The sequence below is a fragment of the Pleurodeles waltl genome, chromosome 8 (genome assembly GCF_031143425.1).
Source record: "Pleurodeles waltl isolate 20211129_DDA chromosome 8, aPleWal1.hap1.20221129, whole genome shotgun sequence".
Taxonomy (NCBI): domain Eukaryota; kingdom Metazoa; phylum Chordata; class Amphibia; order Caudata; family Salamandridae; genus Pleurodeles; species Pleurodeles waltl.
Window position 1 is genome coordinate 78,616,442 of NC_090447.1, and position 23,495 is coordinate 78,639,936.

At 43.9% G+C, this 23,495-nt stretch overlaps 1 protein-coding gene across 16 annotated transcripts in view; it reads left to right on the forward strand.

Moving 5' to 3' along the window:
* Positions 1–23,495, forward strand: part of ARAP1 (ArfGAP with RhoGAP domain, ankyrin repeat and PH domain 1) — a 720,258-nt gene that overhangs the window by 679,581 nt on the left and 17,182 nt on the right. For 12 of the 16 annotated variants that reach the window (XM_069203774.1, XM_069203773.1, XM_069203771.1 and 9 more), the window contains 4 exons: positions 2,822–2,973; positions 7,411–7,443; positions 10,101–10,183; positions 12,921–12,971. In XM_069203774.1, the coding sequence (XP_069059875.1) occupies positions 2,822–2,973; positions 7,411–7,443; positions 10,101–10,183; positions 12,921–12,971 (319 nt within the window). The remainder of the gene's footprint in view (positions 1–2,821; positions 2,974–7,410; positions 7,444–10,100; positions 10,184–12,920; positions 12,972–23,495) is intronic. The other 4 variants (XM_069203775.1, XM_069203780.1, XM_069203776.1 and 1 more) reach the window with 1 other exon arrangement.

Below are 23,495 nucleotides of genomic sequence, written 5' to 3' on the forward strand. Positions count from 1 at the left end.
CAGCCAAAGCATCTTCAGTTCAATATATTCCTTCTTTCTTAGCTAGTGGAGGACTTTCAGTACCTGGGAGCTGTCTGCGCATTTTAAACCAATGGAGATGCCAGGGCTTTAAGAGGGCCGGGTCCTGCCGGTGCTCTGCATCAGCAGTTCCTAAAAGCAGGTGCTGAGACGGGGCCCCGTCGGGCTCTCCATTTTTGCCCTCACCCTCAGGGTGAAAACACATCTCACCTCGGCAGCAGCACCACCCATCACTGCCTTTGATGTAACTTCAAGGGGACTTGTTATAGTTCTATCACAAACTCATCATTTCAGAACTGAAGCATCTTCAACATTATACCATATGCAACCAGCAACCACTGGGAAAGCCAATAGTCCTGGCTTCTTTTGAGTGCAATGTCAGTTGCATTATATATCTGGATGCAGTGATACAAAGAAGCAGCAAAGTATCAGTCAGACGGCACTCTATGCCAAGCATAGATTTTTAGCTTACATGTTTTTAAGCCACGCCCCTAATTACATAGGCCCCACCCATTTGAGCGCGAACCACCCACAGTTTTTTTTATCCCACTTAAAGCCCTAGGTGAGATGCAGGGTCATCGGGGGCTCTGTGGGACTTCTACTGCTGTCACCTGGGCTCTGGCAGAGACCACCCGGTGCCTGGTGGGACATGTGAGTTTTTCTCGTTCAAACAACATTTATTAAATTATTCCCTGAATACTTCGTGTTTATTTTGGGTTCTGGAGATGATTGTGAATCTGGAATAAAACAAACTGGAGGCTGCTAGAATATGTCCCCTGGGATACAGCAGTGCCTGCTGTCACAGGCACTGGAAGTAGGGGTGCTGGGGGTGGTGGAGCACCCCCACAGTAACAGTGGCGGATTTCAGAAGGTGAATGAGCAATAAAGAAGCCTTTATATTTCGTTTTTGTCCTGTCACATTTGCTGAGGGTCAAATGTCAGGCTATGTCTTCTGACAAATTGTTGCTTATTTTAATTTGGGATTAGGGTTTACCGTCCTTTGACTGCAAAGTTAGAGAATTTTGTAAAGTCAACTATCAGACAATTTTGTTGGAGAAGTGCGGGTGAAAAAAGGCTGTGGGATGTCAGTAGTTTTCTAACATAGAACAAAATTTAATTCCTGTAAATTAACTTTACAAATATTTCAAAATATATCAGAGTTTAAGAAAGTACAAATGAAGCATATTTATTTTGTAATTCTGAAGTGTGATGGAAACAAAAAAATTAAAAGGATCAAAACAAATTCAGATACATTAATCAGTGATGAGGGAATTATACATATTTGTAGAAACCAGATTTCCACATATTATCATTTGTAATATAGTTTTCAACAGTAATACTGCTGGTCGGTGCAAATTTTATGTCCATTTCAATGGAAAAAGTCATGTCTGTAAATGGCAGTGTGCTACCACACCATATTTTTGTTAAATATTTTCAACAGTACATTCCAAAATGCACCACCAGCGACTTACTACACCCTCATCAGTCCCCTGACGAGTAAGCGTGGCTCATTTGCTACACCTCTTCTTTGCGTGGCACTTGGATTTTTCACAACTTACCTGACGTAAGTGATGTGACATTGATGGCACCACCACCACCCTGTAAATTATTCCAGCACCACCGCCTGCTGTAGGACATGGCATTTTGATGACAGAAATGAGGCTGCTGACGAAGGCACAGGATCCTAGATATGCCTCCCGGAGAGATCCATTTTCATGCTCTTGGATGACAGTGGTGCAATGGGCAGAGTGTTGCTTGATAAAAATGTTTGTAATGTGTCCCCTTCTCCCAAAAGAAAAGAAACTTTCCGTACCTCATTTTGGGGGTTATTATGACCGCCAGGGCCAAAACGACGGGAGCACCGCCAACAGGCTGGCGGTGACTCCCGGCGTATTTGGACCGCGGCGGTAGCGCCGCGGTCGTACCGCCGGGGCCGGCGGTATACCGCCATTTTAGCCCCGGCGGTGATAATCCGCCAGGGCAGCGCTGCAAGCAGCGCTGCCCTGGGGATTATGACTCCCCTACGCCAGCCTGTTTCTGGCGGTTTGCACCACCAGGAAGAGGCTGGCGGTAAGGGGACTCAGGGGGCCCCTGGGGGCCCCTGCACTGCCCATGCACTTGGCATGGGCAGTGCAGGGGCCCCCAGGCAGAGCCCCGTCGCGCATTTCACTGCCCGAATTTCGGGCAGTGAAACGCGCGACGGGTGCTACTGCACCCGCTGCACATCAGCATTGCCGCCGGCTCAATTACGAGCCGGCCGCAATGTTGATGTGACTTTTCCGCTGGGCCAGTGGACGGTAACTCTGTTACCGTCTGCTGGCCCAGCGGAAATGTCAAAATAGGGAGCCAGCCATACCGCCAGCAATGGCGGTATTCTGGCGCCCAGAACCTCGGCGGTCTGCCATGCAGACCGCCGAGGTTGTAATGACCCCCTTTGTCTTTTTGAAGTAGTTATGTCTTTCTGTTCCCTGATATTCTGTCCTTTTCTCCTGTATCTCTTTTTCCTATTTTCTCTTCTCCTTGCCCATATGCTTCTCTTGTGGCTGCTTCCAGTGTTCCACCCTTCTGTGTTTCCTTTTCTTTGATGCCTTTTCCCAGTAGTTCTGATTCTTCCCCCCAATGTTTCTTATTTTATGTCTCTGGATCCTCTTCTCTCAGTTTGTCTTACTTGTTTTTGATTTTCTTTTTTCTGGGTGATCTTGTCTTGTTTTCATCCTTCCACCTGCTTGTGAATAATTTCCTGTCGTTCATGCATCCTTCCCTTGTCCCCCCTGCCCTGTGTGCTCTGTCCTTTCGTCCGCAGCCAGCACCGTGGGAGAGTCCAAGACGAAGCACGGGATGATGAAGTTCCACGAGGAGAGGAGCCTGATGAGAAGGCCAATCAATATGGGCAGCTTTCCCGACCGCTACTTCATCCTGAACAGCAGCTCCCTGCGGCTGTACAAGGAAGTTCGGGTGAGTCTTCATTCCATCCAGCTTCTCGTTGGAAATCAGCTCTCCTCTTTCATTGGTTCCCTCAGACTCGCAGCAAAAAGGATGGGACCACCATGTCTGCGTTGGCACATGGTCCAACCCTACGGATTCTGCCAAGATGGAGGTCGACTTAGCCAAGCTGCTTCCATACGTCCCCCCTTGCTAAATGCCATTTTGAGTGGTCTTAAGTTGTGAAATGCCACTTTTGTGCAATCTATCTATCTATCTATCTATCAATCCATCCATCCATCCATAAAGAGAGAGAGAGAGACAGAAATATGCACATTAAGCATTTCTCTTAGAACAAAAAATAAGTTATATATATTTTTTCAACTGAAAAAACAAAGGATAAAGTAAAGTTCTAGAAAGATGAACGTCAGTGACAACATAAATGTTTTGAACTAAAAAAAAACACAGAAACTCACCAGTTATTAACAGACCTAACTATAGCTTGCACCTAATATATTACGTAAAATGACATATTTTCTAAAATCGCTGATGACATGTTGAAATGGCATCATTTATGACATCACTGATGACATAATCCGAAACTCTTTTGTACACTTTGCTCTTTAAACACGCATGGCATTAGAGCTAAGAAAGTAACTGCAAAACAGCTCACAGTAATATGAAGCGTCATTGTCATCACAGGTACAACTCCCTTACGTGTAGCAAGCATGTGTTATGTGCACCATTGGTTCTATACCATAAACTTCACAAGTAGCCTAGTTCACAAAACAGTCAGCCACAGATAAATGGGAAGCCATCATTGCACACATGTTCAACATGTATACAACTGTCCAGAGAAAGCCATGTTCCTCAAAATACTCTGCGCCTGTTCCAAAATGCCTTACTACAGCTTTTATCTGTATCAAACTGCTGATGGTCACTGAGCCTAAGTTGGGAAATTAAGTTGATATGAGTAGAAAAGTGTGTACTGTAAATAGTGTTCACTCAATGGAGAGAGTTTGCTCTCTACCACACTGTTTGCAGACAGTGAAACTCTCATGAGCTTTGGCAATGTACAGCACGGACTTGTAAGCCACAGGCCAGGCCGTGGCTTACCCACCCAAAGCTAGCTACCCCCCGCAGTCAGCCAACCCCATGCTGTGCCTGCCTTTCACTGCATTCAGTGCGGGACTGGCCAAGGGGCTTGGCCTGCCACCAGACCATGTGGCCAATCCCCCAGGAGGCTGCAAACCCCACACTACACAGCCTTTGGCTTGCACAGCGTAGGATTGGCCTTTGGGCCCCGGGGACCGCATCCTCTGGGGCTTAGCATATATATTAAGGGCACAGAGGTGTGCAGCCCCTTCCCGCCCCCTAATTGGCCCTGGGGAGCCCATCCTTTGGGGTTGCATTCAATTATAGTGGAGAGTAGGGGCTGGGTGGCCCTCCTCCCGACCCTTATTAGGCCTGGGCTGAATCGAGCCCATCCCCCAGGGCTCAATTTACTTATTTAAGGGAGAAGGGACACGTGGCTTTCCTCCCCGAGCCATATTCGCCCAAGGAACCCCATGCCACAGGCCCAATTTACTCATTTAGAGGAGGGAGGAGCATAGTCCCCCCCCTCCCTGAGTCATTTTCGGCCCCAGGAACTTCATCCCTTTGGGCCCAATTTAGTAATTTAGGGGAAGGGGCGAATGCCCATCCCATTCCGTATTCGACCCCAGGGACCCCATACCCGAGGCCCAATTAAGTTAATATAGGGAGGGGGCTGCGTGATTCCCCCCCCTTTTTGATTTTGACCCCAGGGGTGGCCTTTACCATGCACTGCTAATTACCCCATATATTACATCACTCATGATCTCTATGACATCATTGATCATATCACTGCAATATTTGCGGTGAGATTATTGATGAGAAAACCGTGCCTGGTGGGGGCGCGGGTTATTGTTGCAACTACACATTCAATGTTAACAGCTTTCACCTGAAGTGAGAAATACATTTTAGCCAAATTTGCATTTTTAGGAAAGCTGAAGCTTTTTGCATGGCCTGTCAGCTTTCTGCTTGGCATACAACTGCATGAGACACATTTGGACATAGAGAACCCGATCCTACTGCCAGGTCCTTTAACTCAGCTTATTCATCGGTGGGAAGGTGTAGCGCTCCTATAACTCACTAAGAATGTGCTAGCTATTATTTCTTAAGTCCTTCCATTGCCAGCCTGCTGCAGTGCCACACCCGTGCCATGCAAATAGTGGCTGTTCTTAAACAGAGGCCTAGCAACCTTCTAGACAGAGCACACGTGATTGAGGCCTGGTCATATGGCCTTGCACTATAAAAGAAGTTCAGAAAGTTCTTAAAAGCAAAATAACTGGAGGAGGCAAAGTGCCACTGGTTACACCCTCTGTTTCCGAATGGGTCTGGCGTTGACTGAGAAGTAAGCAGCTGAGTTGGGGAAACCTACCACATGTCCTCCATTTGGAAATCATTCAACCTCATAGGAAGTGGAAAGACGTAACATAGTAGTTCCAATTGAAAAGTATATAGTACACTTTGAGTGTGACATCTGCAGATAAATGTGCAAGTCAGTAGTAAAATTATGTTGGTTGCACATAGAAAGATTTTTCTCCATAATTTCACCAAAAGTCACAGAGCCAGAAGCTTTTTATAAAAGTTTTGGAGTCTGTAAAGTGCATTGAAGTTCAACTTTAAAAGCAATGAATGGAGCCCCAAGTGTAACCTTCAGATCCCAGCTGATGGGCATAATTAGCACGTGAAAGTGACATTTCCCCAAAGGAGTGTTTTTTCCTGCAGAGATGCTGATATTTGGGGAAGGCCAATCTGGGAATAGTTTGCACTGCCAGTTGCCCATGCAATAATATCGCTTTTCTGTGGATTATATAAAGATATCACCTTCCAGTTTTCTCAGTTCAAAGCCCACCACATAACTCAAAGTTGGCAAAACTGTTTAAAGTATTATTAAATATTCTGCTCTTTTTTCAATCGTATTCTCAATACCAGTTGCCATCTGCTTTACAAAAATGCTGGTGCCGAATGGGATTTTGTATTCATGGTTTCTACAGTGAAAAAGATAAAATAATGATTTGAGCTGTCCAAAATGAGAACCTGCATCTTTGTTGTTTAACAAATGCTTTCAGTAGAACATAATAACTGACATCGTAAGCCTCATATTATTTAATTAAACTATTTATTAAAAACAAATGCAAACATTTAATTGTGTGAAATCGTTAGAGTAATAGGATAACATTAGTTACAATTGAGTAGTTGAAGTTAATTTTTAAAACTGAAATATAGAAAAACAAGTACAATATATTTTAAATATGATTGATGCAAAAAAATGTAGATTTAGGGAAATATACAATAAAAATAATTGTATCCACTAATTGAAATGTAATAAATATACGTGAAGCTTATAGGTCAGAGCTATCAAACCTAATTGAATCTAAAGTATGGTATGAGATGTAAAAGGGAAAAGAAGGAGAAAACGTTTGTCAGGAATAACATGTAAATAGAGTGTTAGCTCAGCCACATAACTATTACAACACATCAAACTATAAAAACAACTCTATCTGTATTTTTTCCTGGAGGCCTAATGACCTCTTGTAATGTTTCATTTGAAACATTTAGCTCTGGAGATTTGAGAGGACATTTGTTAAAGGAAGTATATACCAGTTTTTAATAATCTTATTGGCAATACAAATTCAATGGACTTACCCACCCTATAATTGAAAAATGCACCGTACCGCAATGCAGAAAAAGATAGTTTTTGAGGATTTTTTCCAACAGGAAGTAACTTGTTGGAGAGCAACTGCAATTAATAAATTGTGAAACTTATATTCTTTGCTATTCAAATCTGGTGGGAACCTCAACTTGCCCAAAATGATACTTCTAAAGAAAATGTCATTACTCTTCCCTCATTAATTTGCAAAAACTGAATTCTTTCACAAGCAAATAACATACTTATTGTGAATGATCTATTTCAGAGTGATAAGACCTACATTTTTTCTTAACACGTAGAAGTAATTTTAGGTATCTTTGAGGCTTACAAGGATGTCCTATTCTATACAAAGAAAAAAGCCTGTAAAATAAAAGTCTTGGAGATTTTATTCAGTCTATAGGCCTGATTTAGAGTTTAGCGGATGGGGTTAGTCCATCACAAATGCGACGGATATCCCGTCCACCCTAGTATGACCTTATTAAATCCAATGGGAATTGCAATATGGTGGACGGGATATCCGTCATGTTTGCCAGTCTCTAAATCAGGCCCTGAGGCAGATTTTGTCTATAAAAATGTAGACCAACATGTTTTCAAATCCGATTCCTATCGAGTTCAAGAAGTGTCTTTTCTCTAGTGCTTGAAGCTTAAGCCTGCTATTGAACATAGGATGACCCTAATCTATGCTTAGTTGCCCTATAACATCTTATATTTAACCCTCATCCTTTATCAAACAGAATCCGAGACGCCAGAGTATAACAACGGATAATGTAAGTAGAGAGGTGGGCCCATCCTCTGCCTTAAAATAGCTGACCCCTTTTTTTGTTTAGCGGGGAATGGCTCTTTTAAGGCTGTCCTACTGTCTTTCTCTTCTGGTGATGGGACCCTCTGCCTAGAAGAGGCTTAGCTTTTTACTGCCTTGCAAACCTATCCTGGGTCAACCACAAATGTTTCTCTACCTTAGCAGGACTCTAGGGCTCCATTAAATTATTGCATGTTGCCATGGTACTTGGTCCTGAAGCAAGCTTTCACTAGAGAGCCATCAGAGACTGGAATGTGTATGGTGGTTACAGGAGAATTACACAAAGAGACCTAATACCAAGGCTGTAGGTTTAGGTATTTGTCTCTGTCCAGGGAGAGGGGTAGAGTTATCTAGGTAAATCTATTGGGAGATGACTGACAGTTTGCCTAAATTCTGAGATTTGAGCCACTTGGGTAATCAATCCTAGTGCGGTGTTGCAGCGGTAATGAAGATGGGTGGTGACCAGTGGTTGGCTTGGAGAGCATTTTGCGGCACTCTCCATGAATAGTCAGCTTCAAGATTATTTGAACCAAGAAAACATTCCTCTGCACATGTTATATTTTCTTTCCAGTGCAACCCATTGTGCATTGCTGTTTCCATGTGGAATTACCATTAGGAAAGGCAGAAGGGCAACCTTGTCTTGTCCACACCTCCCGCCGTTAATCATTTGTCCTTCCTGTTGGGCGGTCCTTCTGTTTTTCCTTTACATTTCAAGAAGAGGACACATGATATTGGTTATTCACTCAGACATTTGGACCTGCTTAGATTGCCCATTACAAGAGCCCCCAGAGTGCCAATCCATGGTCGGTAGGAAGTTCACTCACTGCTGCTGATCGTCTCTTTGTTGACCCAGGATACCTTTGCAAGATGATGCGTGTGACCAATCAGGGGCACTGCTCCAACACTCTCAAGGTATCTGTTTGATAGACTTTCCTCTCTGACTCATTGTTGCTTTGGTTTATTATTTGTGCCTAAAATTGTTTTTCAGACTGCCTTAACATCCTTTGTGGGACTAGGAGTGAAAAGACTGATTATGCTACATCTAATGAGTCAGCCTTTCAGGAGAGAGTCAGTGGTGTTTTACTATTCTCTATACCAGTGGTTCTTAACCTTTTGACTTCTGTGGACCCCTGCTTTATCATTACTGGAAGCCGGGGACCTCCACTGAATCATTATTGGAATCCGGGGAACCCCCATGGAGTCATTACTAGAAGGCGGCGGCCCCAGCAAAACATTGTTGTTTATTTGAACTGCAAAGCGACACAGAAAAAATATAGACACAAGCATTCCATCAAACACGTACACAAATGATAGCACATTTCATTAATTTGCAAACAAATACAGGTTGAGAACCACTGGTCCACACTGGTGCACCGCAGTGTGCCTTGTTCCTCACTAAACCGTAGCTTCAAGGAGAATTTACCATAGAACGCTCCCTTGCGTGTTGTGACAGCCAATCACAAGGGCTCCTCATGTTTTTATTTTCTTGTGCCTCAGTCTTAACCCTCTGGATGCTTTATGTGAAGGGTTGAGATACATTAAGTAAAGTGAGGTGTTTGGGCTCAAGAGATCCATTCGGACATTCTGAATATATGCTACTATGTCCATGGTGCTCTGTTTGTGATAAGTGTGTCGGTCAGACCCCTTGCTAAATCAGAGCAATCATCTGGACTATGGTCCATGTGTACTACTCTATAAAGTGCTTACATCTCCCAGCCGAACACCCGCTTCCTTTCGGCTGAAAACATGAAGTTCTTGGCTCAGATGTAAGAGTCTCTTCCTCTGACAAACATACTTCTGAAATGTAGCTTTGACACGCAGTCGCTTATGTTTATTTCTGACCTGGCCCTCAACGTGCTATGTTGTTATGGTTCAGAACATGTTTAATGCAGCCGATGGGTTACAGGAAGAACTGAAGATAAAGTATAAGAGAGGAGGGTACAGTATTGCCACCTGGTGCAGCGGTAAGTTACATAAGCATATGACCCGGCTAGCAGCTGACTGTGACCATCTATATGTTGGCAACTCAGACCATCCCTAGTCCAGCTAGTCCAATAGAAACAGAAAACATACTTTTAAAATATGGTGGATAGATAGAAAGAAAGCTGTAGATCAAAGAGATGAAATTGGGCAAAGTGTAGGTCAATAAAAACCTAAAACAAAGAGTCAGTTTCCTAGGCATACCTAATCGCTTCTAGTGACCAATCAACAGGCGGTATACTGGCAAGTACTATAGCCTCAAAGTGTCTGAGGTCACATAAATAAGCCCTCATTGAATGTTCACTGCTGGACCACTGAAGTCGTGCACGGATTGTGGTATACATCCCTGGCCTGAGTGTCGGCTGCTCTCAGTTGGACCCCTCTCAAACCCCGAAGAGGATGGAAAAGCAGCACGTGAAAACGAGATAGAGGAAAATCTAATTTTCAGTGTGCTTTTTCATCTGTGCCATGTTCTTCTCCATTCTGCCATCTCCTTTTATTGCGTGAAAATGCCAGTGTGTCCTACGTGAGTCTTGGGCTCCCTAGCGGTCTGCGTCGTTAACAGCCAGTAGAATTATACTTGGGAGGTGGAACTTTGTTTTTTTGTGTTACGTTAGCTGCCTGTGTTTTTGTCTCATTCTTCAGAGTCACAAGCCAGAGAAGGAATGGCCAGTTAAAAACATCAGCATTTACCTGGGCATTAAAAGGAAGCTTCGTCCTCCGACCTGGTGAGTACTGCTGCACCGTGCGGGTTGCAGCCCACAGCGCTGTGCATGACTGAGTGCTTGGTTGGCAACTGAATGTTGACACCAGGTTTGTTGTGTTACTGCAGAAGCTTGCCTAGAATCACAGAATTGCAATATATGTAGAGTAGGACTCACAGACTAGGCTGTTCTCCAAGGATCATGCAAGGCCTTAATTAAATGTGGAAGGTCCAACCTCTCCTCTGGCTTCAAAGTTGTTTGCATCCTTTTAAGATCAAGGCCTACTGGCGTGGTATAACCATCAGTTTTATTGGCATGAGGAAATACTCAATAATGAGGCATCACACATCATGCAAATTATTAAAGCACATGATTTATCACAGCAAGCTTGGTTCTACTCATGCAGAAAGATCAGAGTTGGACTTCCCCATTGTATTAAATGCTTCACCTTACGCTCCCCGAATGGAGGATTACTTCACCACCAATCTTCTGACAGCTCTCCGTGTGTCTAAAGATGGAGCCTATATACCACAGCCGTTGTGCAAAGAGCAAGTCGACCCTAAACTAGCCTCATCCGTACCCTCCTTACCGCATGTGACATGATGAGCCCAAATCACACAGCTGCTTGCACTTGTGAGTGAAGTGCAGATAGCAAGATTTACCAGTGTACCTTTACAATTCAGAAAATCTCAATTTTCACCCTTAAATCGATTTACTCACACTTAATATTACAACAGTATTGTGTGCTGTTACACGGGAGTAAATATTCTTCCAGGTTTGAGAAGTGGTCATTCCAAGGTAGAAACCCCTTTCAAAGTAAGCAACCACAACAAACCTATGCGATTGTGGGTATTCTCAAATGTTTTCATATTCCATTCCTAGTCTGGATTTGTTTAGAGATTTAGTCCTGTGAAGGACAGCAATAAATCCTTAAAATGGGTGGGAGTTAAAACTATTAGTAACTGCAGGAAGATGAGCAGTGATCCTTCACTTTACAAGGGAAAGCACAACATGTAATAGTTATTTATTTGTTTTTGTTTACTTAATTTTGCAGTTTTATATAGCTTGGACTTGGCCCTGAGGTATCTGAGTTCTTTACATGACCACCAGATTATATTACAGAAGGTCAGACTTTTTTTCTTTGTGTATTGGGAGATTAAGTGATTTGCCCAGAACCACAAGATGTTGAGGTGACGCTGGGACTCGAACCTGGTTCCTCAGTTCCAAATTCGGGTGCTCAAACGGGCCACATCTCCTCCAAACATAGAATCACATGTACACCTCAGATCCATAAATGCACAAACAGATGTTATAGACTAGAGATTACTGGGCGATTAACCTCTCCAACACAAACTAGTGACCCAGGGTACTCGCATCCCGCTTTAGCCCACCCTGGCCTTCGTCGCTGAATTCCTTATCTTATGTCCAATCCCTCAGGTTTTGTAATACGACTTTTATCAGCCACTTGTAAGTACAGCGCAGGAAGCCGCAGGCCTGGGACACTAGGAGTCTGACGATAAATACTTGTTGGATAGAGGAGCAGTTTTCACCATTCTACAAGGGAGTGGGATCCAGTCGGCAACGCTGATTGTTCTACAGATCTTAAATGAGCAGCGCCGGGTGTACGCCATTGTTATCGTGTTTCAAACCTTTGGTCTTCTATTGTTTTCCAAAGACTTGGTCTTGCAATTCTTTCTTTGAATCCAGACCTTTAGCATAATGTGGGTTATTCTTACGGGGATTGTGGAGTCAGTTCAATAAAGGGGGTTACATTTCCCATAGTTTCAGTGCAATGGATCAAATTCGTCAGCTTGGTGAAGTGCAGTGGGTCTTAGAATTTTTTAGACTCCATGGCAGGAGAGCAGTGGGCGTGCAGAAGGGAAGGAGAGAAAATCAAGGGGCTAACTTGTGGCTTAAGAAGCTGCCTGTTTATTTTAGTTTCCTGTGGAGATATCTAACCATTTTCAGATCCCTTTGAATGCTAGTGAGAGACCGTTTAAAAAACAAAGGTACGTTTTTCCTCTAGTTCTAAGTGCTCTTGCAATTGGGCTTCCAAACCTGGTAATAGAAATGCCCAGCTGTGTAAAACTGAAGTTTTGTTGTAAACAAAAGAAAACTAAGAGACTTTTTATGAAGATAAAATAGGCGAAATGATCAAACAGCTGACAGAAAAGAGAAATGATGCTTCATTTCGGTCAAATGGGGTATGGAAGAAGTTTAGTGGGACTCTAAAAGCTAATAAACTGCAATTATACAGCAAGACCTCTAAAATATACCCCAGCCTCCGCCGAGTGTTATTTTTCCAGGGCTAAGTTGGCTTCTGAAATTCTAGGCTGCAGACTAGATGGTTGTGTTGTAGAATGTCTGGGAACAGAAAGATGCATGAAAGGGAATATTGATTTTTTATTATTTTTTATTACTTAGTTACCTACAGATAAAGTGCTTGGTATGGATGCAGAACCTGTACTGTGGAACATGGATAGCATATTAGCATCTCTTACCTCCCTGCCCTCAATGTTCTGAGCCCTTTTCCCTCTGCTAAAATGTCAGATCCTTGCATTTAGTGGAAAGGGCAAAAAACAAATTTGAGTCTCTGTGATTAAAACTCACAATAGTTTGCCATGGCAACTCTGCAAAGCTTCCAGTTGCTACGATACCAGTGTCAAATTGCTTTCATCTTACTGGAAAAATTATTGGGTTTCAAATGTAATGTCATATTCACGTATTAGCAGAACTAAACCTTTTTATGCCTTTCTTTCAGCTGGGGCTTCACCATGGTGTATGAAAACGAGAGGCGTGAAAGAAGTTCATGGTAAGGAGAAATTGTGAATGCAGAACTTAAAACGCCACTTGGCTATATATACATGCACATAGTGACCGGTGAAGTTCTCAGCCACTGGGCATCAAGCGGAGTTAGTGGTGGGCGGCTTACACAAATCTGACCTCTCACACCAGGGCCTCTATTACAAATCAGGATCACTGTCCCTGCTTCTGCCATGGAGCCTGTGCTCAGTGCATCTGGTACAGACCGGGGCAGTGTGCCTGCTTATACTAAAAGATGAGCGTATTACTGAAAGACAGGGCCCTTGGTTTTCCACCGATGCACATTTAGCAGTAATGTGATCTGTATTACAGAGAGGGCCACACAAGCGTCTGCAATCGATTCCGAAAAAGCCAGAGTGATGCGGGTCTCACAAACCAAGCACACACACCAGGCTCACTCCAAGCGCACTTTATGTAATACGGCCCCTCGAGTTAATAAACAGAGTCAGCATCTGTAAAAGGTCCTGCAGCCTTGGAGGCCTGACAGTGACTCTACATACTTCAATTACAGCACAGGTTGTTTCTGTGGTGCAATCATTGAACACCTAAAATACTCTTTAGTGCTCCTGTAATTGTTTATTATAACTAAAATGCTTACAAAGGTCCTCTAGAGTTGTGAGGATGGGCGATTTGCCCCTTGCTCAAGGCAGGGGCCGCACTGACTTGCTTTGAACTTTTGAAACTCCAGCTTCTGGCCTTTAAGAACAGACGGCACCTGTCCTTCTTAGGATACTTCTCCCACAACCCCCCGGAAGAACATGGCCTTCAGGCTGACCCTGTGACAGTGTTGAGTGAGGTCATGCCTTTCCCACAATGCACAGCATGCACTCAGCCCACTGTGCACTTGTACCCACAGGCTGGGGTCCCCACCTTATTGTACCTAATGTTCTCTGAAATGCAATTGTTCATTCGATTTTGATTCTGAAGACCTTTTCAGAACAAAAAGATAACAATTGACTAAGGCAGATGTCTCCAACGAGTAGCTCCTGAGCTACTAATAGCTCTTAACCTACCCATAAGTAGCCCTCCTGTGTTCAGCCCAGCCTACAAAAGCTGAAAAGTGTATATTTAAAACAAACATGTAAACTTGTCTGATGTGGTCAGTATTATAATTCTAATTATATTCGTAGCTCTGGATAATTCATTGACCATAAGTAGCTTTTACTACAGAAAAGGTTGGAGACCCCTGGACTAAGGACATCAAAGCTCAGTGTGAAGTATCTTTATCATCCATTGAGTTTAAAGAAAGCCCAAGAATGCACCCGCCAAGGCTTCCATTATCTGTGGTTAATGATGGTCATGTTTTGATATAGTCAGCAGTTAGATTCCATTTTGTTGGTGCATTATTTGAGAAGGCCCAAGATCATGTGAGATAAAGTTAACCACTGGTCACTTGTTCTGGCCATTCCATTTATCCACATTGTTTTATTCAATTACCGCTGTATCACGGTGTGCATTGTACCCCTGTGTGCCGCTAACAGCAATTGTCATGACTGCAGGTGGCTCGTTAAACTGTAATCCCTAGACAAACACTATAATTCACAGCTTATTTTTGAAAACTTAATGGGTGATAATCATCGCCCCTGATAACTTCTGAACACCCTGGTGTCACATTTCATTGGGTGTGATAATTATTACATCTGACGGGGAGTACTCGTAATCTAGCCAATAGACAGGGTCACCGGAAATATGTGATTCTGCAGGAGTGGTGTTTTATGCAAAAATATGGATTTGCTATATTATGCCACATAATGTATGTATGTATGCATGTTAAATTTATAGAGCGCATTCCGGCTCACAAAGAGCATCGAAGCGCTAGCATAAAGGTGAGGAGAATACTTTATCTGCTGCACAGTCTGTATATTTTAACAAAAAAAGGCTTCTAGCTCAAATTGATCAAAAGTTACTCAAAGCATTGCAACATGTGTGCGCATGAGGTGGAAGGCCCTTCGCAGAGGTGAACTGGTCATCTTTCAGTGCCTTGTTTCTGTATTTGGTTCTTATACTGGTACAAATTAGGTGAAATCCTTGCCAGGCAGTAGTACCATGTGTAAAAATGACAAGATAATGAAGTAATACTATCAAAAAATGTACAGCATTATGCTGCATAATTTTCTTTTTCTTGCTGTGTAATTTAGTCATTGCTGCCGCATAATTTGGTGCTCCCCTGATGCATAATTGCAGCGGCTCTGCCCATAGAATGTTTTGTGGCACAAGGCCATCTTAAGCTCTAATACTTGTGGGCAGCCCACAATCCCTTGTAGTATATTCTATGCATCAGCTGACAACTCAGGTTGTGAGCAGCTGGTCGCCTTCCTCACTCCCACGCCATAGGTGACAGATGATGCAATGTACTCAACTTTGTAGAGCCATGATCTTGTGAAGTGGAACTGAGAGGTATTTTATCTGAACCACCCAGATGGTTGCAGTGATTCCCACTTCCCTCAGGAGTTCTCCCATTCTGTCTTTTCCATGTTGTGGACTCTCCCACCTTCCATAAAGTTCCTAAGAGTATCCTACTGCTGCTTTCAGGGTCTTGTTCCTCTTTGATATTTGTTAGTAACAAGTTTGATTTTCCTAGCATTTCTCCTGAGTATAGTCAGGGTTTTGTCCTCATCCCTGATATAACCATTGAGGGAGCGGGCGAATTAAAGATAATTTATACAATTATGTATTATCAGAATAAAAAGGTTTCCAGGGGTCGTCTGGGCATGTGCTTTTAGGATCGAGTGCGCAAGCGCTCTAGCCTGCTGTAATCTCTCTGTCCGCTTTTAACCACACCCACCGCACACCCATCAGGTTTGTTGGTTGGTGGGCTTGCCTTTCAAAATTTGCTTGATTTAATTAGTGAAAGGCATGCTTACGTTCCTCGAGAGCACCAGCCAGCTACTGAAAACATACGAGTCTCCATGTTTTCCGTATGGTTTCTGGACTACTTTTTTTTATTTTGTACGCAGCACGATCTCGCTGGGCAGTAGCCGAGCGCTTTGCACGACATCGACCCTTGTTACATGGATAATTGCACACCTGCCAATATGTTTGACTGCGAGCAAACTTCTGTTTCCTTTTGTGTGTTATTTCATGCTCATGGCACTTTAAATCTGCTTGCTTACGTAAAACTGTATTACTTTTCATTTTCATTTAATGTGGCAATAAAAATCCGTTTAGGACTGTAAAACGCTAATAGCTTTAATTCGAGCAAATGCGAGACCCACTGCATTGCAAATGCTGGTTATTAATAGTGTACAGTTTGCTACCCTGTGGACGAGGCATATGGTCTCTGACTGCAAGCGATATTGACTTTGCATTACGAATTACGTCGTCTCCACTGCTGGTTTTCATTGGAGTTCCTAGCGAAACTGGTCTTGAAATCATAATATAAACATATTTTTCAAAAGGAGGCATGTGTTCCACTGACAGAATAATGACTTCAGACTGACATGTGAAATATGTCTTGCGGTACTGAAGAACATAGGACCATCTCCCATCTTCTCCCTTTGCCCCACTAGACTCCCTTCCTCACCACGCCACAGATGAATCACACATCCATCCTACTCAACACTCATCATTCATGATCTACGAACATCTCGCGTCCGCATCAAGAGCCATCCCAACATGTTTACCAAAATCTGCAGGAGTCCATACCTGCGCTTCTGAACGCAGCAAGAGAAGCCACGAAGTAGACTGTGGTGGCCAAGAGATGGCTGAATCTTGAATTAATGCGTTAGAGCAGATGAGGAGTGATGCATGTGGTGCAATGCATGTGATGTCCTGCAATATAAAGATCCGGGATTATGCGTCTGTCGATTAGTTGTTCCGTCATACATGCTGACAAAACAGCTTCAGGACACGAGCAGCACCAGTGATGTACCCAAGACACACAAATTCTAAGTAAGAATTTTCCAAACATGTGACTTTATGACCCCTCCATGTGCTGGCTGTGAACTTTGTCAATATCGTCAGATTCCCCCCCCCCCCAAGAGTTCCTTGTCATTGGCATCCTGCAAGCCATGACTGTAGCATGTGCATGACTGTGCCTAATACATGCTGCCCTGAGGTGGAATAAGTAATTATTGCACCATTAAAATACTCTGTTGTTCCTGGAATTGCTTAATATAACTAATGTGCTTACTGAAGGCCTCCAGAGCGGTGAGAATGGGAGATTTGCCCCCTGCTTGAGACAGGGGCCACACCGACTTGCTTTGAACCTTTGGAATGGAAGCTCCTGTCTCATGACGATGGACTGTGCCTATCCTTAGGATACTTGCAGTCACAGCCCCATAGAAGAACATGCTCTTCAGGGTGACCCTGTGACAGCGTTGAGTGAGGTCACGCCTTTCCCACAGTGCAGTGCATGCTCTCAGCCCACCGTGCACTTGCCCCCACAGGCTGGGGCCCCCCGTACGTTACCTTATGTTCTCTGAAGTGCATTTGCATTGCACATCTCATGTTTGCATGCCCCAGAAGTGCTTTTGGAATCCAGGCATCCTCTACAGTTCTGGGATTCTTAATGATCGAAGTCATGTTGACCTGTTGGTATTTTTTTGGGTGCGTTTCCTGCTGTCTAAGTGCAAGAGATACTGGACGGTGTCCCTCAAGGACGGAGTAAAGCGATGTATTGAGTAGTGATGGAAAATATTGGCTAGTGGCTGGCTAGATGCTCTTGCAGATCTATGTGGAGCATACGTATGTTGAAGTATTTTTACAAAGGAGAGTGTTTTCATTTTGCGGGGGTGTCCAGTTGTCTCTTTTCAGACTCAGGTGCACAGACTTCTGTGTTGTTCTGTGCAGTATTGTGCACCAGGCACAGATGACCCCATGCCTGGATCGTTGTGCATCAAGCAGCACAACATAAATACCTTTTCAGGTAGTCACCTGTTGCAGCAGAGGACTGATCTAGAAAGTGATGCTCCTGTATACTCCCTTCATGCTTCTACTCCCTCTAGTATGGTCTGGTGGCAGTAAGACCTTGCAGTACCTCTGCACACAGCCCCTGTTTAATCAGCAACTTCTAATTGAATTTCCATTGCATGCACTTTAATTGCAGGGGGGCACAGCTGCGCGCTAGATGAAAGTAAGAATCAGTCTAGAGTCATCTGGGTGTTTTTCAGTTGTGAGTTCAGTTGGAATAATACTGTGCCTACATCAGATAAAGGGTTCCCCTGCTGGGAAATTATTAAACCTTGAAGACTACAGCAGTATGAGATGGAGGGGACATTGCAATAACTGTTTAATGACTCTTGTGCCCTCCTCTTGGTCATTAAATGTTGCCTTCAGCTAGATTGTTTACTTGGGCTGCAGGACAGAAGCCTCTCACCAGCCAAGGACCCCATTTTAAGTTGTAGCATAAATATTCCTGCACTTCTGTGAAACAAGAGTACCAGGCGTTAAGTGAGATTGTCACTGACTAGAGGGTTAATAACATTTGGGAATCTTTGTTTCTATACTGAATCCTGCATGTGTTCCACCTGGGCATGTTGTCTCCTTTGAGAAGGTGAAGTGTCTGGTGGAATACTCTGGCCACGGTATTCCTGGAGTACTTGGAATTCCGCGATGCAGCGGTCTACCGCTGTTACCAGCTTTATTGGGAATAATGACACTCGTGTAATGTGAGCCTATGTCCCGGATTACAAGTCGCACAGTACTGGCGGGGTGGAAATTGCATGCAAAATTTACAATACCGTGCAGTAACACTGAATCAGTACTTGGCATTTAGGAGTTAAACCCCATGGAATGGGAAATAAATGAACAGAAGAAGATTTACTGATCATAAAAGTACCCGGAATTACCAGTTCTGTACGATTTATTGTATATATTTACCACATGCTCAAGCAGGTTCTAACTGAAAAGCTATATAAAGAGGTGGAGTGGTGGAACACGAGGCATCACAGTTGACAGACCCTTCAAACCCCCAACTCCCTCAGTGTCAATCACAACAAATGCTTCCCACACAGGGTGGGCCCAAACATGGGGAAACTGAACATCCAAGGCTGTGGAACACAGAGGAGGCAGTGAAGCACATACATTTTCTGGAACTTAACAGTTTTCCTGGCTCTGAAGGACTTTCAGAAACATCAGGATCAAGTGGTCCAAATGCAAATGGCCAACACCATCACAATGTTGTGCCTCAACCAACAGGGGAATGAGATCGCACCCAGTTTCCCAGCCAGCACAAGACATCTGGAGATGAGCCAGCCAGAGGAGCAAAACGCCGGTAGCCATCCAGCCGCCAGGAGTGCGTAACACAGAAGCAGACAAACTTAGCAGACAGGAGAACTCCTCCCACGAATGGGGACGTAAACAACAAGTTGTGGGCGACATCTTCCACAGGTGGGGAACCACAGACATGGACCTCTATGCAACAAGGAAAACGCAAAATGCCAAAGCTTTGCCTCCATGTACCCGCAACAGGAGTTTGAGAAGTATGTCCTTCGATAGTTTAGTCGGGGAGATTTGCGTACGCTTTTTCACCAATGCCATTGATACCAATGGTGCTGAACAGATGCAGAGAAGCAGCCATGACACTACTACTGATCGCCCTGCAATCGGTCAGACAGGCCTAGTTTTCAGATCTAACCAAAGTAGTGGAAGCCAGAATAATAAAGCTATCTTTGCCCCAAGACTTACTAACAATGGAGAGGAGGCAGGGATGTATATCACCCAGAACTAGCAATCATCAGCCTAGCAGCATGGTTCTGGAGGAAGTAGAATTTGGCCACGTAAACCTGCCACTCCGAGCCATGGAAGCACTCCAGAAGGTACAGCACAAGAAAATGCTACAGTGCAAAGTGGAGTCATTCACACATTGGTGTGCAAAGGTAGCAGCCATGGACAGATTGCCACAAGAGATCACAGTGGTCTAGTACCCATCTCCTAGACCAGGGTTCTGCAAAGTCAGTCCTGGAGAGCCGGGTCCATGCCAGATTTTTTGAATATCCACATTTAGAAACATGTAGATTTCTGAAACATCTTTTTTCTAAATGTGGATATTCTAAAAATCTGGCATGGATCTGGCTCTCCAGGATCGACTTTGCAGAACCCTGTCCTAGACAAAGGACTGTTGTATGCCTCGCTAAAGGTGCTCCTCTCAGCCATAGTTGCCTTCACCACAGGGATCAAAGGGAAAAGTTTCTTCAGTCACCAAGAGGTTCCTAGATGGGGCACAACAGATGGCTCCACCCAAGATGGTTCCTGCATCATAATGCAATCTAAATCTCGTACTAATGCAACTCATGGCTAGTCCCTTTGAGCCAATGCACAGAACAGACCTCAAACACAAAACCTTCAAGACAACTTTCCTAATAGCCATTAACTCCCGAAGAAGGGCCAGTGAAAAACAGACAGTCACAACACAGGAACCCTACTTGCAAATACATAAGGTCAGAGTGGTAATGAGGACAAAATCGCAGTTCCTACTAAAGGTATTTTTTCACTTCCATGTCAACCAGACACTACAGCTACCAGCCTTCTTTTTCAGAACCCCAAAACACAGGCAGAGAAATCCCTGCCCACTGGATGCAAGAAGGGCTGTCATATACTAGCTGCGGAAAACAAAGAACATCAGAAAGATAAGCAAGTTCTTTGTCTCCTTCGTCCTAAACAACAGCGGAGCTCCAGTAATCCACGGAAACATCGCAAGATGCATAGTACAAACTATTCACACCTGCTACACGTCTGCGACTGTGCCACTAACACAAAGACCAAGGGCACAAGGAAAAAAGGAGCAACACTGGCCTTCATAGCCAATGTCGCCACCAAGGATGTCCGCATGGTCTTCAGTGAAAAGAGTCACGCAGCAAAACCTGTAGGAGTAGTTTTGCAGCTTGAACAATTTTCTGGATTCAGATGCGACCCACTCACCTTCCCGGAAATGAGGAGCATGGAAAACAAAGCACCCTGCAGGTCCATCGCCACCATTCAGTCACATGGATCCATGTCTGACCGAACCTAGGCCAGTGTGAGCATCTTGAATTTGTTCTTTCATGTGAAGGCGTTAAAAGGGCGAAGATTCAAAATAGGATGGAGGCCTCCATCCTTCTTTGACACAAGGAAATGGGAGAATAACATCCTCTCCCTACTTCCAAGGTCAGGACCCTCTCTATGGCTGCTTTGGCTGAGAGAGCCTACCTCCTGATGCAAAATGGGCAGTTGGTCTTCTGAAAGCCGCTCTGATTTACGTGTGAGTAAGGGAGAGGCAAGGCTTAGCCCTGTTGGATGGTGTGGAGGACCATTTCATCAGAAGTGATGTTGTGCCACCCCAGAAGGGAGCGGCAGATCCTATCTCCTACATTGTTTTTGAGCCTGACATAGTCTGTTGGAGCCACGGGCCGACCTTGGAATGATTAGGAGGCCTGTTGTGCTGGTGGAGTTTTCTGCTGCCGATATGTCAAGCCTTTCTCATATCCCTGAAACAGATGAAACTGGTAAGGAGATGGCCAAAATAACCCAGGTTCCCCATCTGAAGGCATGCAAAGAAAGGTGCTAACATCTGTGCACATGGGCGGAGCTTATATGCGTCTCCGTTCGTCACTTCTGGAATGGAATAGTAGTAGGCACGGTGTGCGGGCTGCACAGTGCCACCCACTGGAACACTGGAGTGTTGCTTTTTGAAGTTCTGGATTCAGTCTGGTGTCTGGTGATATTCAAAAGGTGAGGAATCTACGGCTAGAAGTATCAGAAATAAATGTATTCCAGTAAAGGAAAGGAACAAATTTAGGATAGGGTGTAACGGAATGAGTTTCTCCACAAGTAAAAGTCTTTTGCCTTTTGAGAAAGGTAAAAAAAAGTTAAGAAGTTTAAGTGCACCACCCAAGATATTTTCCCGTGAGTACATTTTCACACGCTGAAAGGAATTTGCTCTCTTAAACTGGAACAAACAAAAGTTTTCCTGGGGTATTTCTGGGTACCTTTGGCACTCACACTTTCCCAATTGAACTCCTAGAATGTTTTGTGAATTCCATGGAAATCGTAAATGTATTCCAAATGTAGAAGAAAACCTGTGGAAAACTCTTCTGATACCTTTGCACATCCTGCACTCACTCCAGTTCCAGTGTATTGATTTTTCAAACTTTCTGCGTGGGAATCAGATGCAACAATTTCCACAAATAAGCTTCCAGGCATGCTTCTAAAGATTTCTTTTCACATGGTGCGAGGCAGGGTTCTGCTGGTGCAAAGGTTTCACCAACCCCACAGTAGCCAACAGGTTGGGGCCAATTTATATACACATTTATGAAAAATGTGTTGCTGTACTACAAGAGTACTAATTCAGATACTTATGAATGCATTTTTAAAATTGGTTCTATAATGTCCAACTTCAAACTAGTAAAAGTGCTAAGAGGGCACAGTCCTTTCTATTTCTTCTAATTCTGCATGACTGTTCACTGAATATTCCCACTTTATTCCCTATTTGAATGTTTCGAGTGAATTCACAAAGGCAGTTCTGAGTAGGTTCAGTAGTACTACAGGCGATGCCCTGATGACCCACTCATACATCCTTGGTTTCAGTGTAGCCATCATGTAGCTGGGGAACTTGTTTTTACCAGTGTCCAGCACTTGTACTTAAAATGGCTTCCCTGGTCACTTGCACTGGCATTAATTGAACTGGCCGGCACAGGGGCATATCTGCTCAGGCAGTTATGTCCATGCATGTTGTATAGTGCACCCTGCCTTAGGGCTGTAAGGCCTGCTGTAGGAGTGACTTAGCTATACTGCATGTAGTGTCTGCAGGCAGAGCATACACGGATGTGTGCCCTGTTGTGTTTTCACTTTTGTCGGCACCAGGACACGCAGGGGTCCTTTAGGGTGGCACAATACATGCTGCAGCCCTTAAGGACCCTCTTTGGTACCCATCCCCTAGGTACCTGGGGTACCATTTACTGGGGAGTTACAGGGGTGCTAAAGGTATTGCCAATAGGGAGAACAATTGTACAGTTTAGGGAAAGTCCTGGCACTGAGGACCTGGATAGCAGGAACCCAGTGCACTTTCTGTTATTTACTACCAGGCAAAACGTTGGGGTGACTATGTCAAGAGGGACACTTTCCTACAGTATCCACCAGAAAAGGCACTACCTTAAACTATTTTCAAGATGGAAATTGGCCAAGGAAATGTTTGAGTATACCCACAGATTCAAATGCTTATGGTCATTCCAAAGGTTTTAGGTCATTCCCACGCTTGAATATCTACTTCTAAGCCTATGGGCAATATTAAGTGAAACAGAAAAGCACATATGAGTAAAATGTTGAATAGTGTAATGCCATGTGTTGTGAAACACAAAAGTGGCTTGACACGCATAAAAAGGCCTTTTCACCCATACATGGACATTGTCTTCTCAAATAGCCTCATGAATCAATCTCACAGTATTTGCAGTATCAGTAAGTTGGAAAAAGTACTAGGAGAAATTCCTTTCCTAAAAGAAGAGCAGCGTTTAGAAAGCTGAGAAGGCTAGAAGCCTGTTTTTGAGGTAAAGAAACATGGATTAGAATCCACAGGCTGAGTAGAAATATTTTTAAATAC